Here is an 18491-nt window from a genome sequence, read left to right as displayed (position 1 = left end):
AAAATTTAAAACCCCCCCCCCCCCCCGCCGCCGCCGTCGTCGTCGTCGGCGGCGACGCAAGGTTTTAAACCGTCAAAGCATGTGGTGCATATAGGTGGTATTCCGGTGGAGTTCCCTTACCAACCCTACGGGACACAGTTAGCTTTCATGAATCGAGTCATTGTGACACTTGATCGAGCACATAGGGATGGACATTCTCATGCGCTGCTCGAGTCTCCTACCGGTACTGGAAAGTCGCTTTCCCTTCTTTGCTCAACTCTTGCTTGGCAGCAGAACTGCAAGTCGAAGAATCGTTATTCTAATTTTACTCACTCTAAACCCGATCCGCAAGCCCTAGCTGATCCTATTGGTCACGGCGGCGGATTTATTCCTGAAACGCAGCCCTCAGGTACTTCATCTCCGTTATTTTGTTACTGATTTGTATGATGATCATCAATTGAAATGTAGCAGCCAAATTTTTTAGCTATGCTTCTGAATAAATAATTTAATATGAAGTTTGAGCTAAAGCAATTGCCTCTTTGAAGGTGTATACATTGAATGCCGTGAACCACTTCTGACTTTAAGCTGTTGTAGAGTATCAATTACTAGACATTTCAGTTTCTGTATTTTCAGGCAACCCGGACACAGCGCCACCTGCTGCAAGTAATGGGACGAAAAAGAAAAAAGCGGCACCAACCATCTTTTATGCCACGTAAGATTCATATTTTTGAAAGAAGTTTGTGTCAATATTACTGGTCCCTTTATAAAATTGAATCGTTCAAGAGATCCTTGCATGTAAACCAAGACATTAGTGTATGGATTTATACTCCTTTTAAGAAGCAGCAAACTCTAGGCAAGTGAATTGGTGGAATTTGTGTATCGAAAATCAGGCCATCTTTTTTTTCTTTTTCAAATGTAAATTCTCCATCACACACACACACGCACCAAGTAGGTGTGTCACAAAACTTCACAAAGAATTGCATCTCCAAGGAAAATACAAACGCTCAAACAATATACTCGTATGTTTAGCTTGCACCAAAAAGAGTTAGGTCTAAATAACCATTCTTCAATTTGTGTACTGCAATGTATTTATCTATAAAGTATCTTTGACTTTCACTGGTCATGTTATGCACATAGGTACAATTCCCCAATGTTTCTTCACTCTTTCCACGCTGCATCCTCTCCATGCTACTAGCTATATCTTTTAATGTTCTTGGCATTACTCACATTATAATTTCATATGTTTAATCATGTGGCCTATCATAATTTTGTGTTCTTGAACCATTGTGACTCTTTCTGCAATTGAAAAATATTCTTAGGAGGACACATTCACAAATTTCTCAAGTGATTCGGGAATACAGAAAGACAAGTTATCGGGTGCCAATGGCTATACTGGTAGGTTGCCTGTTTTCTTTCAATAAGTTATTATATTCTTTTCCAATCTTAGTCTTACCCACATTTTAAAGAGTTGGATCACATATATTTCAGTTGGGTAAGTAGGAGCTTCGGTCTATTTTTAACCCATAAAAATATGGACAAGTATGGGTAAAAAATGGGTATCCATATTTTACTAGAAAGCCAACTCAAAAATTGCATTCTAATGTTCTTATGTTGTTTGCTTATATAAGATGATAGAAGAACCTTCCACTATGAAAAGAATTTGCATACAGCAGAATAGCCCAGATTTGCAATGAAACTAATAGAGCTTCAAAATCAACAATGTGAAAACTGCAAAAAAAAATAATTAAAACTGTATAGTGTGTAATTAGTGATTTTGTTCTATCAGAATAACAACAACACAATACTCATTAATATGAAACATGAAAAGGAAATGAAAGAAATAAAGAATGAAAGTTACCGGTGAAACAGAGAAGAAAGAAAAAAAAAATGAAACTTACCTGTGAAAAAGAGAAGAAATTAAGTTTTTTGTCTTTAGGAGATTAAAGTGGGTTAGGACCATTTTATCCAATCCATTTTTTACCCATATTGATATGGGTTGGCCAATTCAATCCATTTTAGCTCATCCCATTTTCAATCCGCCTAAATCCTATCCAATCCGCTCATTTGCCACCCGTAGTTGTTGTTGTATGTTTCTTTCAGCTTGAGATTTTACTTGTTTCCTTTCTGTTCGTCATCTTTCAGGCTTCACGAAAACACTACTGTACAAATGTGAATGTACGAGGTGCAGACAACATTGATGAAAAATGGTGATTTTTCATATATTCATACAAAATATGCTTTTCTATCTCTTTTGTCCAATGTTGTAATGTTATGACTGAAATTGCAGCAAGTTGTTATTAAAGGATCAGGAGGCTGGATGCTCAGAATTCAAGTTAGTTTGACTTTCAACTGTTTATATCATCTATTCTTCTCTAGATTAAAAATTGAGATGTTAATCATCTAATTTCTGAACAGAAATACTCATAAAGTAAAAGGTCATCCATCCATTCAGAAAGGAGGGTGCCACGAGGCTCATGATATTGAAGATCTTGTTAAAGTTGGACAAATTGTTAAAGGTGACAGCCTCTGTGTAAAGTTTTCCCATTATTTTCCATGCGAGAGTGAACTTATCAGCAAATTATTATTCAATTTTCAGGCTGTTCTTACTTTGGAGCACGTTCCATGGTTGATGATGCGGAGTTAGTGTTCTGTCCATACAACTATATCATCAATCCAGTTGTTAGAAGAGCAATGGAAGTAGTTATAAAAGGAGCCATCATTATTCTCGATGAAGCCCAGTATGTATAGATATAAACCACTTGTGGAATGGTCATTGAATTTTGCCTGCTATGAAATGGAAAACTATATTAATTCATCTTTAGGTTTTGGGAATGGTCACTTTGTATATCCTACAATAAAATACTCTTTCTGATCCAAGTTGATAGATCTATTTTGCTTATCAATCATTTTCAGTTTGATCAAATTTTCAGAGTTTTATACACTGTTTCTTCTTTTGAAAAATAAACTTCAGATATTGAGAACACTAGAAGAATTGCTTCAAGTTATAATTCGTTCCAGTTCAACATGACGAAGACACCTGTTAAAAGTTTTACTTACTGATCATTTTGTAGTAGACTCTTAGTGGGCTAATTCATGAATTGAATCAAATGGGGCCTTTTTATCAAACCAGAAGTGAAACAAAAGAATTATTTCAAGACAGGATGCCTAAAAGCACTGAAAGTATCAGATAAAAGTGATAATGCTTCATGAGAAGTATTGAAAAATTGATGTAGCGTAAATTGAAATGAAGTCTATACATATCATTATTTTGACTAATTCTTTGTATATTTGTTTTGTTTGGTGTGCTATCTGCAGCAATATAGAAGACATTTGTCGTGATGCTGGTAGTGTTGATGTTGAGGAGGATATTTTGCTTCGTAAGCATGGCCTAGCTTTTCTTCATTCCCTTTATTAATCTTTTCTTTGAGCCAAATTGAAAGAAAACTGTACATCATCCATTTTAGTTCATCACTTACCAGTTCTTGTTTTCTGGAAGAGTTGCAGATGGAACTGGAGCAACTCATACAATCTGATACAATGATTTACCAACCTTTGGTAGAAATGACACAGGTGATTACTGCAAATTTGAAGCTCTGTTGACAGCTTATAGAGCTTTTCCATCAGTTTGTGTATTCATGGTTTTTGTAGGACATAAGGAGTTGGATTGCTAGGAAGAAAAATACTTTAGAAAAGCACGGCTTCCAACACTATGCCTCATGGTGAGTAATGGTTTGGTTACTGTTCCTGCTTCAGACGTTAAGCAGACAGGCGAAAATAAACATGTAATGTGAACAGATCAAGTTTGTTGTCATCATTATCATATGTTGGAGCATTAGATAGCAAAAGGAGTATCCATTACTTCTTTTAATTAGGCTCTTTTGGATAATTGCAAGAGGTAAAGTGAGTATACAAGAATTAATTCCGTGCATTTCCCTTGTATTTGGCTGGTAAATACTTGATGTAAACTTGACGCATAAGATGGTATGCAATGCTTTAGGATGTGGAAGGACTTTATCAATAACTCCATTTATCATCTTAGATAGGGAAATGCTTTTTTTTCATTTAAAGTGATACTGTGCCTTGATTTGTAGAAACTAAATTTTGCATGACTTTCTTTAGTGTACATCTTAGGATATTGAAAAAAGGGGACTTAGAATCAGTTACTCCCTTTAATTTTGAAAAGCATGACTTTATCAGTGTTTAGGTTTTCATTTCTTGCCTGATTTTGGTTATGTCATGTTATAGGACATTGATTTTAATTGTTCAGTGACTACGAAAGATCTAACGTTTTGGCTAACTTAAACATTTATAGCTGCTGAAGCTGAATCATAAATCACAATTGTATATGGTGTAAAGCCTTCAAAGTTGACCTTCAACCATAATTATATATGCGAAAGAAAAGTACTCAAAATTCTACAGTTCGATTACAAATTAGATCTAATCATATTTTCAAACAAGATGAAAGCTATTGCAAATACTTATTTAACTTGAAGTTTCTGACTCAAGGTGTTTCATGATCAAACATTTGTCCAGGCAACTATGCTTCTGGTTGTAACTAGTTCTCCAAATCTACCTGTGCATGTTGTGTGTATAGTACTTTGAGCAGCATATATACATTTATGTATCTCATCTGCTCCAACTTAATTTGTAGTTGGACTGGTGACAAGGCCTTGAAAGAGCTACAAGAAGCCAATGTGACAAAGCAGTGCTTTCCAATTTTACAGGAATGTGCCTCGAAGGTAAATTCTTGCTGATGCTGGTCTGTTTGGATTTAAAATATTGAATGTGGATGGCTGGTTTTAAAAGTCCCATGTTGGTTGAGGAAATGGGTTGTGACCTTATTTGGTCTTGAACAACCCTTCCCCATGAGCTAGCTTTTGAGGTTGAGTAATCATCATCATTCCACAACTTGCTTTTAAGATTGAGTTAGGCCCAAAGTCCATTTCTTCATATTGGAGTGGTATATGAGGACATGTATAATTATCCTAATCATTGCTCTTGCTCTCACCCTTATCTCTTATCATTTTTCTTTCTTTCCCTGAAGGCCATCAGAGCTGCCTCTGAAGCTGAGCCAGGGATAGATCATTTGAGTGGCATGGCAGCATCTGTATTAGAAGGCACTGCACCTTATTTTAAATTCTAAATTGCTCATCTTTTAAAGGAACTTTCTTTATATATATATATATATTGACTATGAGAATCATTCAGGACTAGTCTCCTCACTTAGTTACTTCTTCTCGGGAGATGGGCTTCATGTGTGTGATTATCAGCTAGCTTTACAACACTATGTCAAGAAAAGTCCTGGTAAGTACTGATATCTGTAAGGAAGATGCTGGTTATTGTTCCTGTCTTCAGGTACACAAGGTCTCCAGTTGATCTTGTTAGACTAAATTGCATAGATGATTTAACCTATTTTGTGATAAATTTACTCAACGTCGATTACAGATATTCGTAATGAATTGTAACAATAAATGGTTTGCCTGCAATGATAAGTTTTTGTAATAAGCATGTTTTTGAAGTGTTCTTTCTTCAAAAGAACTTGGTATTCTAAATGCTTTTGCAGGGCATAAAGGATCTGAGGGTTTATTGAAAATTTTCCTGATCACTAAAACAAGTAGAGATACTTGGTGATTCGTTCTGTTTTGTTCTGGTTCTGTTCAGTTAAAGGAGGTGAATGCCCTTTAACTCCATCATGGGAACAGACGAGAAGGAAATCTCTATGCTTCAGACATGCCTATTTAATGTGAAGCGCCTCAAGCTTTATCCACCATGCAAAAATAATAGGAAGAGAAACAGATGTTTTTGTTTGCTTATGACATGACGACCAACACTGATGGAAATTCTACGAATAGTCATAATGCTCTCATTCTTAGGCTAGAGAATCTAATTCATTTCTTGATATTTGATTTGCTTATGCTACTATAACTCTATGAATGTGCAGGAACTGCTGTTGGTAGCTGGACACAAACTTTTAGTTTGTGGTGCCTAAATCCAGCCGTTGTGTTCAGAGAAATTGCTGATTCTTGTCTATCAGTGATCCTAACATCAGGGTATGTTCAATATCATACAGCCTATGGCAACTTAATTCAAGCACTAATTATTGGTGGTGTTTTGGACGATTTAGACTATTCCTCCAATTTGAAGCAAACTTAATAACCTGTCAAGCAAAACTTTAAAGTCAGTGGTGTATGGTTTAGTTTCATGAATATTTAACATATGCCAAATGTTTCTTGTCTCTGTTTATTTTGCTTGTTTATTATCTATCCTTGCACATCCTTATTTTTGCCTTCTCCTGCCCTTGTACTTGTGGTACCACTGAATGACAATTTTGAAGAACTGCTGCTGTTGAAGTTTCAGTTTTTTCTACGCTGTTGTGCATCATTACTTCTTTTATTACAGGACTCTATCACCAATGGATTCATTTTCCTCTGAACTTGGTGTTACTTTTGGTACTTCTCTGGAAGCTCCACATGTTATAGACGTTGAATCACAGGTATTTTAACATTTGACATTGTTTTGGGATCTGCTGGAGTTCGGATTTTAGTTTAAAGATAAACTCAATGCCAGTCTATGAATTACAGTTATGGGCTGCTGTAATCTCAAGAGGACCAAGAAATTATCCGTTGAATGCAAGTTTCAAAACAGCTGATTCATATGCTTTTCAGGTATTATGTGATATTTATGCTAAGTTTTTGTTTGTCAATATGTACTTCCCTCCTTGTCTGACATTGCAGCATTCACCGTGAAGGATGCACTTGGCACATCTTTGGAGGAAATATGCAAGATTGTTCCAGGTGGTTGTCTAGTATTTTTTCCTAGCTATAAGCTGATGGACAAACTAAGCAGTCGCTGGAAAGAAACAGGTCAATGGGCCCGACTTAATGCTCGAAAGCCCATTTTCACTGGTAAGAAACATTAAGTCCATTCTTTGAACATCAGTAGGATATTTGCCTATAAACAGGCAGCAAGAGTGTAAAGATTATCCAAACTATTCATTGCATGCTTTTTCATTGATGCATTAGAAATTGATCATGGTTGTCAATTGTTGATCTTTGCTGGTGCAATTAATATTTTTTTTTAATGGCTTTGTTTTTGTTTAGAGCCAAGAGGGGGTCAAGAAGAATTTGAATCAGTTTTGAAGGGTTACTACAGTTCTATTAACCAAAGGGAGAAACTAGTGATGGGAAGAAAGAAGAAGGCAAAAGGGTCAGCTCTTAGTGACGGTACTCCACTTGAAGTTTCAAATGAAAACAAGAAAGAGGGAGCTGCTTTTCTTGCTGTTTGTCGAGGAAAGGTACATCAGGGTTAATTCCACCTGTCAAGTTGTAAGATTTTTCTAGTATTTGAATCATCACAAATGGCTATCTTGTGGAAGTTCAGTCCCACTACACTGTCTGGTCCAACTGCCCACATGGCCAGTTGGCAACATTGATCTGATCACAACCCATCCTGCTCTTCTATGCTCCAAGTCGTTGCGTAATTGCCTTATTTACAATGATCAACTTACAATATTATTAAGGGAAATTAGTCTCTTGCATTTGACATGACTTGCAAAATTCCAGTATGACTTGAATACAACTGTTTTAAAAAGTTAAATAACACTTCGCAAGAGACTAAGAAAAGAGTTAGGACTAACAAGAAAGGATTTTTATTTATGAATAAGCTTTTAGGCACTTTGAGTATCTCTTTCTCCACATTGGAAGCAAAGAAAATGAAATTTGGCCACTCACTTTTTTCTGTAAGACTATTGAAGCATGAAAAGATTGCATATCTGAATATGCAAGTGGGTTCTGCAGGTTTCTGAAGGCATAGACTTTTCTGACGAGAAAGCTCGTGTAGTTGTATCCTTTTTTCTGTCTTTGAATTATGTTACTATTTGTCTCCTCACTCCTGGAATCTGATAGAGGACGGCTGAAATTCTGGAAGCAAATCCTTATATTTCTATGCAAAATCTTATTGGTGGCAATTCTTTTTTATATTGCAAGTATATTTGCATGGGATTTTAACTCCATAGTGTTCGGTTGTTATTATTTTCTTAACTAAGTTAGATAATTGTTGGGATTCCCTTTCCAAACATGTAAGGAATCTCTCTTCATATGAATTTCTATTGATTCATTAATGTTTCGGTGACTAATATGGAGCTCATTGTCCATCAGAAATGATATGAAAGTCGATCTTAAGAAGAAGTTCAACAATACTTATAAGTCATCCAAAAATCTTCTGAGTGGGAGTGAGTGGTATTGTAATCAAGCCTTCAGAGCTCTTAACCAGGCTACAGGTAGGCAATGCCTCTGTTAACTTTCTAAACATCTCCGTGTTGAGAGTTCTTTTTTTAATCACATATATTGCAATTAGCAAGAGAATATTCTTTGACTTAAACAACATTGTTATCACATACATCACAGATTCATCAACTTGGTGTTTGTCATGGACCATCATATCATGGATACTCATACAATCTGTTTCTTTTTGCTTTCATTTCTATCATCATACGGCTGGGTGAATATAATGTCTCTCATCAGATTCAGCAAAATCCAGACCCCACTTGAGTATCTGCTAGGCTAATTTGAGTCATTTTTGCTATCGCAAAACAACTCAGATTCACATAGTTATTTAAAAGGAAAAAAGTTACCATAATCTGATTGTTGACTTTTACACAAACTCAGTTTGATCATTCTTTGTTCTGCACTCATTTTCCCTGAAAAATCCTCTTGATCCAGGACTTATTTCTTTGTGTGAGAGTTTGCCCTTTCTGTACATGTACTCTTGTGGCTTGGTCACGTGTCTATCTACAAGTTTTTATTTTCCTATTGAATGTTATAGGTTTAGGATGCTATCTATACAAGTAAAATATTTTGCAATGAATTGCTTCATATAGGGATGCCTGCCTAGCTTCTTTGGATTCAAGTACAATGAAAAGCTACAAAAGTCTCTTTAATGATATGTTTTTGTAACAAACAGATAACTTGAAATAGTAGTTTAAGTGAAGAGTGATGTCATATAAGATCATGCATATAGCTTCAAGAGGCAACTAATATGTGCAATTTATTTCAAAAATGTTATAACACTACATATGGGATATGTAAGTATGGATCAAAATAAAGTGAATGGACATTAAAAAGTTCGGAGTATCACATTCCAAAGTTTTTACAAAAAGATTTCACTCAATTATCACTAACTGAAATTGAGAGAAATTTTGTGTTCAATCATGCCTATTCTCCTTCCATGCCTCCAATAGCCATATATGTCTTAGTTATCAAAGACTTCCCAATAAAGTTTATCTTTGTTGTATGATTAGTTTGTAATCCACCAAATTCTCTTAATGATGTTAACATATTGGTTATGATATAATTGTTTTTATGATTTGTAGGTCGTTGCATTCGCCATAGATTTGACTATGGAGCTGTGATCTTTTTAGGTACTTATATTATTCCTTCTTTGATTGCGTAAAAGAAAAAGAAGAGAGATTTTTTCTTTGCCAAGTTTGTGAGTGAAAAATGTATTTCTTATTGCTGTATAAAAACTTCTAAGTGCTCATATTTTGTACTTAGAGGACACATTCTAACACTCATATTCAAGTTGGAGCATATAGATCAACAACATACTGCTGAAATCCCACATGTGGGATTTGGGGAGGGTACAATGTAGACCTTATCTTATCTCACAAAGGTAGAGAGGTTGTCCCAGATGGATTCTTGGCTCAAAAGGGAAGTATCCTACACGTGCTTGTAAGAAAGGAGACAACAAAGTAGCAAGACACCAAACAAATGCAGCAATGAATAATAATACATATTGATGAATAAGAAACTATGCGATAACTATGCAACATCGGTTTGTATATTTATCAAAAAAAAACCTATGCAACATTCGGTTACCTGCTAACTTTCTATCCTAATCCTCGACCTCAATAACTTCCTACCCCAGGTCATGTCCTCAATTAGTTGAAGTTGTGACTTGTCCTATTTAATCACCATGCTTTAATTCTTCTTCGGCCTATATTTACCTCTCTAATTTCTTGCTGCAACTAACCTCTCTTTACCGATGCTTTGCACCTCCTTTTCACATGCATGAACCATCTCAGTCTCCCTTCCCTCATCTTGTCACTGATGCCACTTCCACTTTACCCTGTATAACTTCATTCCTAATCATATCTCTTTGAGTTTGCACATTCATCTAAACATCCTCATCTCCGCTACCTTTATATTTTTTAGCGTGAGTGATCTTGATTGACCAACACTCTACCCTGTACAACTATATTGGTCTAACCAAGCTCAATTCTCTCTTCTTGCCCGTATACTACTCCAACAATCTCCTTACAAAATGGATTGTTTATGTAGTTGATCACCGCGGTATGAATCCAAATTGGTTCGCAGAGATAGACATACTCTTCCTCATCTTCATCTCGACCACCCCCTTTCAGACTTTCATAGTGTGCTATAGTAGCTTGATACTGCTATAGTTATTCTAATTTTGGATCTCACCCTTGTTCTTGTACAACATAACCATTCTACTCCACCTCCTTTCCTCTGGCATTTTATCTGTCCTAAATATGACATTGAACAACCCAGTCAGCCACTCCATACCTGCGTCGCCTGCTTTCTTTCAAAAATCCACGGGGTTCTCCTCTGGCCGAGTCTCTCTTCCACTTCTTATCTTACAAATAACCCCCTTAACCTTTGCAACCTTTATGCATCTACAATACCCAAAATCTCTACGTCTCTAAGCACCCAATTGTAAGTCTCTTCTTGGAGCATATAGATCATGTGACCCAAATTTGTCAAAAAAAATAATAATTGGAATTTGGTCCTTGAGTGCTTTAGTGCACATATTCACCAACTAACCTTTTGAAGTAACAAGATTTAGTGGAGACTAATTAGCAGTCTACTTTCTAACCTAGTGACAATAATTTTGATATTCTTGACCTTCTCATAGAACATTGAGTTCGAAGTGATGTGTGTCACAATTTTGACTATTGCAAATCATTATATGACTTTTCCAAACTTCAACTTTTCAAGTATATCTGAATGACTCAACAAAGTTTTCATGGCATGCCATATATGAAACAAGAAATATTACATCTTTTTGAGATACACTATTTTATGGCTTGTTTGTTCCTCAGACTGAGAATTTCAATCATTCATCACACGATCTTTTTTTCAGTAATCTCGACTAGAACTCTCTCTCTCCACCCTCCTTTTCCACTTTTTTGAGTACTTCTAATTGATTACAATTTGTTGCAATGTTTTGAGAAAGAATACATTAATGTCTTTGATAGTTTTGAATAATTTGATGATTTTCTCTATCCTTGCTTATTAGTTGTGTTATCTCTATATCCAATATATTTCTTCTTCTTGCATGTAGATGAACGTTTCTGTGAGGCAAGGAATAGAGCTTATATTTCAAAGTGGTTGCGGAATTCAATAAGACACCACAGCGGCTTTGACAAGTCAATGGAAGAGCTGAAATCCTTTTTCAGAGATGTCAAAGTACTCATTGACAACCTTTAAAAATCATGGCAGCTATTGTTCTCTGCATCAGTGCATTGTCTTTGTTGAAGTTTTCCCAATATTTTTCTCTTTTTGATTCTTTTTAGTTATTAATTCAAACCTTTTCTAAAAACTTTAAACAGGAGCGTGTTGGCAAGGCAGCCAGTTCCATACAAAGTTCTGTTGTTGATGTTGAAGAAAATGCTTTTGTTACCAAGAGTATAAGAACCAGGCAGAAAAACCAGAAGTTCAGCACTTCTGATGTGAAAGGGCTTAAGGAGGAAGAAAATGGTGCATTGATTTGTCAAAAAGCTCCGCTCCTATGTCAATCTTCATGTTTTGATACCATGTATAATACATCCTCCACTAAAATGAGAATTGATGCCCCTCATTTGATGTTAAGTGATGATGAGGATTCTGATGGTCGCAGAGGTTACATTGATTTGGAATGTGATTCAGCATTTTCATCTAGGTGAAACATGAATCTTTAATGCGTTGTGTCTGCTAATTTCATTCCTTTCATTCAGTTCAAAAAATTCTGCGAGCTCACTACTGAATTCCTATTTGCAGGTTCTCTGGAGATCCATTGATAGTTTCACACGCTGCTGACCCTCAATTAACTATTGTAAAAGAAACTCCTGCTACTGATGACATTATTCACATTTCTAGTCCTCAATCCTTCTCCAAGGATGAATATTCTTCCTCCACCATCATTCAAGCATCTAGTGACCTTTCAGACCACTTGGCAAATCATCCTACAACTCAACAAAAAACTGAGTTGGGTTGTAAATCTCCCTGTTTGACGATTACTCCTCAAAAAGATGTCTATACAAAAGCAAACATGATATCATTTGATGTTGAATCGCCAATTAACTCGAGCGTCAATTCTCATGTCGGGAAAAGGATAAAACGTCTGGATTTGTCATCCATAGTTCATCTTGATGCAGAAGAATTTGATACTCAGATGACCAAGATTCCTATGCATGATAGTTCTACATGTAGATCAAGGAAGATTAAAGATGCAAACCAGATTGATTCTAGTTCCAGAATTAGTCAGTTAGACAAGGAACTGGAGAAGTCCAAATCTCCTTGGTCATCAGTCCTGAATAACTGTGAGACATCAGTCGTGCAGTCTAATCTTGCTATGTACGAAAGACTTCAGATATTTTGCTCACTTTGCAACAATCCACTAGGGCTTCCTGAGAATAATTTATTTGTTATGTGCTCACGAACTTTGTCAACAAAAACTCACTTAAAATCTCTTTGGAAGGGTCAACCAGAAACCCCTGATCCGAGCAGACATAGTATACCTATTCTCATAGCTAACTTTTCGTCTGTTGATCAACGCATCTATGAAAGAAGCAGTGACAATTTATCTGTTCAGGGGATTTGGTGCAAAGAAGATGGTTGTGTTTTCAAAACTATTTTCTGTCCCTTCTGTGTAAATTCCAGACATTGTCTTGGGGTACAGGTCATGGCTTCTGATGCGTCTAATGTCCAGTTACTAAATAAGGTATTTATCTTTCCACCACTACAGTACTGGTTGCAGGGTTTTAACTGGTTCAGTTTCTATCCTAAAACTTGAACATTTTCTTTTGATATTTTCTGTTTTCACCATTTGTTTTCTGTGAAGGTGCTGCTTTATTGTGATTGCTTGGTGATAAAGGAGCCTGAAGCATCAAGAAAGGTCAGTAAGTCCTTTGCTCATTCCTTGGAACAAGTGACCTAGAATGTCTGGGGGAAATAATTAAGCAGAGTTGAGTATCATATAATCTGTCTATTGATAGGTCAATATATCATGACTTAGATAGTGATCATGCAGATCAAGGGCTAATACATGATGTTGCCTGTGAACTAATGTAGTTCTGAATCATTCACCTCTAAACCTGTAAATAGACCATCCAAGTTTCCGTTTATCTCAATTCTGTTACGGATCTATTTCTTTGACGTCCATGAAAATATTGCGTAGTATATACATTATTTGACCCAGTCTTTACCGGATTCATCCTGTTTCTGCATGCGCCTGAAACTTAATTCCTCAACTGCCAGTAAACCTACTGTTTGAGGCTGGATATAAACTCTAGGTAGAAGAATGCTTGATTATTTGCCGCTTAAAATCCCTACACCAGAGATACTAATCTCCATACTTACTTTGGAACTAGGCTGATGTGTTGATATGCTACTTTTTGGTTCTTTCTAACAAATGAAACAAACACCAAAAGTTTCAGTGGATCACTAGATTATTTATCCTGTTAAATTTGTGCCTTTTTTTCCTTCCCTCTTACTGATGTTGCCTTTATGAGCTCAATTTAGGAATTATCTCCATCCAACAATTCAAGCTCTGACAGAGGTCTTAATTCCATTGAGAGTTTCACATTTACTCCTGAACAGCAGAACCTTGGAGGATGGAGAACTACAAAATCCAAGGTTAGGACATATATTTGGATATAGTTTAACATTGTTAACCTAATGGTCTATCGAAAACAACCTCTCTACTTTGAGGTAGGGGTAAGGTCTACGTACAGACCCCACTTTGTGAGACTACATTTGATATGTTATTGTTAGCCTAATATCTATATTCATTAAATAAATTAATCATGCAGATGCGATTACCAAAGAGGAGCATCTCATCTAGTGCACATAGGTGATGCAGAACGATTTTTGGAGTTCACTAAATAGATGATTCTTACTGAAAATGCTACCACATTATAAAGACTCAAATTTCTAGGACAGATCACAAGTTGCCTACAATATGAACTGTTTATGCAGTTCGATACAAGATATTAACAGTCAGTGATCACTTTTGTGTTAGGCAAATAATTAGATTCCAGTTTTTTCTCCATTTATATTGACAGGAAATAGAGTGTACAAATTGATCAGATACAGAAAATTGTGTTCTATATAATTTATTCAAGTTGTGCAAAGATGAGATATCATGTTGAAGGCGGCGAATCACGAACTAAAACAAGTTTATGGATGATCAATATAGATTGTCTTATTGTGACTTGTTCGTTGAAGTAAAGATGATTGGATTTTGTATAGATGATAGTCCTTGTATTTCTTTTCAATTGGTTTGTCAAGACCTTGACTCTTGTATAAATATTGATATCCCACTTGAACATGTAATGTAAAGTTAACTATGTGAAAAAACACATTATAAAAGATATATTGATTAAACATTAGAGATTATTTGACCTTGTGATTTAAATATTAGAACAATCAAAAGGAAGAAGCTTTTTCAAATTCATCTAATGAGTTAGGCCATCCATTGCTGAAATTTATGGTTTAAAATTCATCTTATGAGTTAGGCTATCCATTGCTGAAATTTATGGTTTAATGTTTAACAAGAAGATACTTGGATCAAGTAATAACCGTTTACATTATTCTACAACAACAGCTAAATCAGAAGTATTTTTTCTCATAACCGACAAGACCATGAACCCCTCCTTCAACTTGTGCTGCTCCTGTACGGACCTGAAGAACCAGAAAGAGAGTTAAAAGTTGGATCCCAATGAACTAGGAGAGCTAAGATGATTTTGCTCTTTCAATTCGTTACAATATAACAATGACCGAGGACGAAGATACAAACCTCTAGCCTCAATGAGCCTGATCTTAAGAGATGATGAGCAGACTGCAGCGAGGAAGCACCTAGATCCTGGAATCCTTGTTTTACAGCTTGCATTGTATACGGAACGAACTTCAGAACAGAACCCTTATCAGCAACTGAACCGACGACACCCTGAGCAATCTTTAGTTTAGCAGTATCACCCAAGTATCTTGCATCGCTCCCTTTTGTCATTGCTTCCAAGGATCCCATACCTCGATACTTTTTCACACGGAGACCATTCTATCCTTGCCAAAAAGTTGACTAGAGTTAACAATAGCACTAAGGGAACATTTGAATAGAATACACTTGCAAATATGAACACAGAATGACCAAGGTACATTTAGTCTCGCAATACAAAACGTACAATCAAACTGCTTTGTTGATTAGATAATCAAAACTCTTGACACAGAAAGCCAGATATACAACGATAGCCCCTCAAGTTAGGCACTAAATTTTTGCTTCTGACCAACTGACATTTCGTGCCAACTTTGAGGGGCAATGTATTTGGCCTTAAACACAATCAAGTGAAACACCACACATCATCTGACATTCATAGTTAATTATTTTTGGGAAGAAGAGAAAGGAATGAATACAAACAATGATTTCTTAAGATGGAGAAAGTGCGATCTTAAGAACCATCAAAAACCATTTCTTAGCTTCTAATTCTATCTTCAACATCTAACTGTTTTCCAAAGACTGGTTTCATTTTGAGTACAAACAATGATTCTTTTTTGGAGAAATGTGACGGTAAACAACAAAGAATAATTCTTAGTCTTCTAGTTTTTTGTTTTTCAGTCTTGCTATGCATTCTTGATTTAACTTTTCAATACATAATTTAAGTGATAATGCCCCGAGTTCTCATACCTCCAACGGAGAATTTTCAATCAAGGGAAGTTGGATAGGCAACAATATACTAAGCCTGCAGGTTCTCCAGATACAGCTAAAGCACTCGTTAGGTGTATCCTGGAAGGAACTTTTGCAGACAGAGTATAAAAGGATTGAGAATCCTGTAGTACCTTATTTTCATAAGTGCCAGGAGCTTCATTGCTTCCAGCCAAGAAGCTCCCCATCATGACAGTTGATGCTCCAAGCGACAATGCCTTCACGATATGGCCAGAATTAGAAATCCCACCATCAGCGATAACAGGGACACCATGCTGCTCAGCAATTGATGACACCTTGTAAACAGCAGTCGCCTACAGAAATTGACAGAGAAATAAGTTCCGCAGAAAGAGAGAAAGCAAGTTTAAATTCAGTTGTCAGCCAGCGAGTTCCCTGTATGCTTTCAGACTTCGTTCCTTCCCAATCGTTTTACTTATGCTCATGTCTATATTGATAGTGACTACCTTCGTATTCAGTTATACAGAGGGAAAATTAACAAAATAAATCAACTACAATCAACAAAACAAAAACCAGCTCCATCCAATAACTCACCTGTCCGCGGCCCACAGCACAAACTTCTTGAGTGGTACAAATGGACCCGGATCCCATCCCGACTCTCAATCCATCTACATCCTGCTTAATCAAGTTCTCTGCTTGGTACTTAGTGACTATATTTCCACCAATCACATCCAAGTGAGGGTAAGTATGTTTCACATACTTGATCATATTAATCTGATACTCTGAGTTCCCTTGCGAGCTATCAATCACGAGAGCGTTAATCCCAGCTTTCACCAAATGCTCCAGCCTCTCTTTATCTGAATCCCTTGTCCCTATTGCTGCCCCCACCAAGAACTTCCCGTCTGTCCCTAAAGACGGCAAACCCAATTTGGGAAGCGAATTCATTCTCTCCAAGTCAGTAGCTGTCACCAAATTGACCACTTCCCCGTCCTTGTCATTCACCAATGGTACAAAGTCCAGCTTTTTAGATGCAATGTAGCCTGCTACATCCTCAAAATTATAGCTTGAAGGCAGAGTAACCGGAGAAGCGTTCATGTAATCAGAAATTCTAGCTTCCTTATCACTCAAACCCTTCCAAGTAGACTTACATACAACACCTAAAACTTTGGATTCCTTAGTTCCTGACTCAGTGACAAAAATACAAGGAGAGTTACCAAATTCATCAGCAGAATGGATGGAATCGGAAGGGGAAGCAAAGATCAAATCCGATGAGAAAGGGATTTGATGAGACTTAGCAGCACGGACAATAGAAGCTTGTTGCGAAATGGTGTTGTTGTAGTGAACGATACCTATACCACCTAGCGCCGCCATTCCTATGGCCATGGAGGTCTCAGTGACGGTGTCCATCGGAGAAGCAACGCAAGGGATGGAAAGGGAAATGTTGCGGCTGAGCTTAGTAGAGAGGTTGACGGCATCGGTAGGGAAGTCGATGAAGCCAGGGAGGAAGATGACATCATCGTAGGTGTAGGAGTAGCCTTGGTTGAACAACTTCTCCGCTGAAAATCCGTCGTCGTTCATGGTGGCGGCGATGCGGCGGCAACGGCGGCGGAAAAGGGTTTTTAGGGTTTTGCTGGTCAATAGAATTTCAAGGTGAAATCAAATGGTAAGTGATAAAAGAGAGGTACTATCATTGGAAGAGTGAAATATTTAATTATATATTTTTTTAAATCACGAATTATTTGTTATATTTAGCTATACATATAATATAAGTTTAACATGATATATAAGCAGTTAATAATATACTAACAATTAATAATTCTAGTAAATTATTTAAATTTTAATTAGTTGAAAAATAAATATACTCCAAGCAAAAAATTCAATAATTGAGTGAAGAAAAATAGTACCAATTTTACACTTTAAAAGAAAGTCCATTTTATAAAAATTTCCTACTCATTAATTAGTGGGATTTGTCATATGTGGTGGTCTTATTCACAGAAGGAAGTGGACTCATGACTCATTTATAATCCACTATTAACAAAAATATAAATCTATTTTATGATCTTATAATAGTACATTGGATGTATTATAAAAAAAGAAGAAAATAATATGTTCCTTTCAATTTATGTATGATAGTGTTTGACTTAATGAAGATAAAGAACAAACTTTTTGAAGTTTTGTAATTTATAACTAGGTCATTTATAGTACTCCTAGAGATGAAAGAAATTTGTGATAAAGGTGGAAATGATTTTGGTGTAGGACAAGAAATGAAAATGAGATTGAGATGGTTAAGATATGTAAAAAAGAGATGTACGAATGTGTTAATGTAAAGGTATGAGATGTTTGTTTGAATGATTTCAGAAGAGGTAAAAATAGGTCGATGAAGTAGTGAGGAGAAGTGAGTACATATGATATGATACAGTTTTAACTTAATGAGGACATATGAGGTTGTGGATGATACATATCAGATAGAAAGTTAGTAGATAGTATATTGATGACTCGTTTTTTCCTTCCATATTGGTAGTTATCAAATTACTCTCGTGGTTTTTTGTGCCTTGATTAATGTAACGTTTTGTTGTTTC

The 18491-nt window shown here is 36.2% G+C and overlaps 2 protein-coding genes across 2 annotated transcripts; one reads left to right on the top strand and one right to left on the bottom strand.

Annotated features, from left to right (window-relative positions):
* Positions 1–24: 24 nt before the first annotated feature.
* LOC102582880 (Fanconi anemia group J protein homolog) lies at positions 25–14389 on the top strand (the record flags this gene model as incomplete). Its single annotated transcript, XM_006351326.2, has 28 exons — positions 25–388; positions 613–691; positions 1299–1374; positions 2122–2186; positions 2267–2311; positions 2395–2495; positions 2576–2717; positions 3295–3356; positions 3476–3549; positions 3628–3698; positions 4631–4718; positions 5024–5096; positions 5188–5283; positions 5921–6029; positions 6379–6472; positions 6561–6644; positions 6728–6884; positions 7080–7273; positions 7776–7820; positions 8028–8056; positions 8136–8257; positions 9350–9397; positions 11341–11465; positions 11609–11937; positions 12036–12978; positions 13099–13152; positions 13779–13892; positions 14069–14389. Coding segments are annotated over 28 exons (3828 nt in total), but the record flags the coding sequence as incomplete, so codon positions are not given.
* A 353-nt stretch (positions 14390–14742) lies between these two features.
* Positions 14743–17606, bottom strand: LOC102598516 (inosine-5'-monophosphate dehydrogenase 2-like). The gene is made up of 4 exons (XM_006351206.2): positions 16507–17606; positions 16089–16268; positions 15055–15312; positions 14743–14939 (listed from the first exon to the last, which is right to left on the bottom strand). The coding sequence occupies exons 1-4, from the start codon at positions 17488–17490 to the stop codon at positions 14868–14870; spliced, it is 1494 nt and encodes a 497-aa protein (XP_006351268.1). The 5' UTR covers positions 17491–17606; the 3' UTR covers positions 14743–14867.
* Between the last annotated feature and the right edge of the window lie 885 nt (positions 17607–18491).

Source organism: Solanum tuberosum, unplaced genomic scaffold (genome assembly GCF_000226075.1).
Source record: "Solanum tuberosum cultivar DM 1-3 516 R44 unplaced genomic scaffold, SolTub_3.0 scf00129, whole genome shotgun sequence".
NCBI classification, from domain to species: Eukaryota; Viridiplantae; Streptophyta; class Magnoliopsida; order Solanales; family Solanaceae; genus Solanum; species Solanum tuberosum.
The sequence above is the reverse complement of the archived record's forward strand: the minus strand, read 5'-3'. Positions and strand labels throughout refer to the sequence as shown.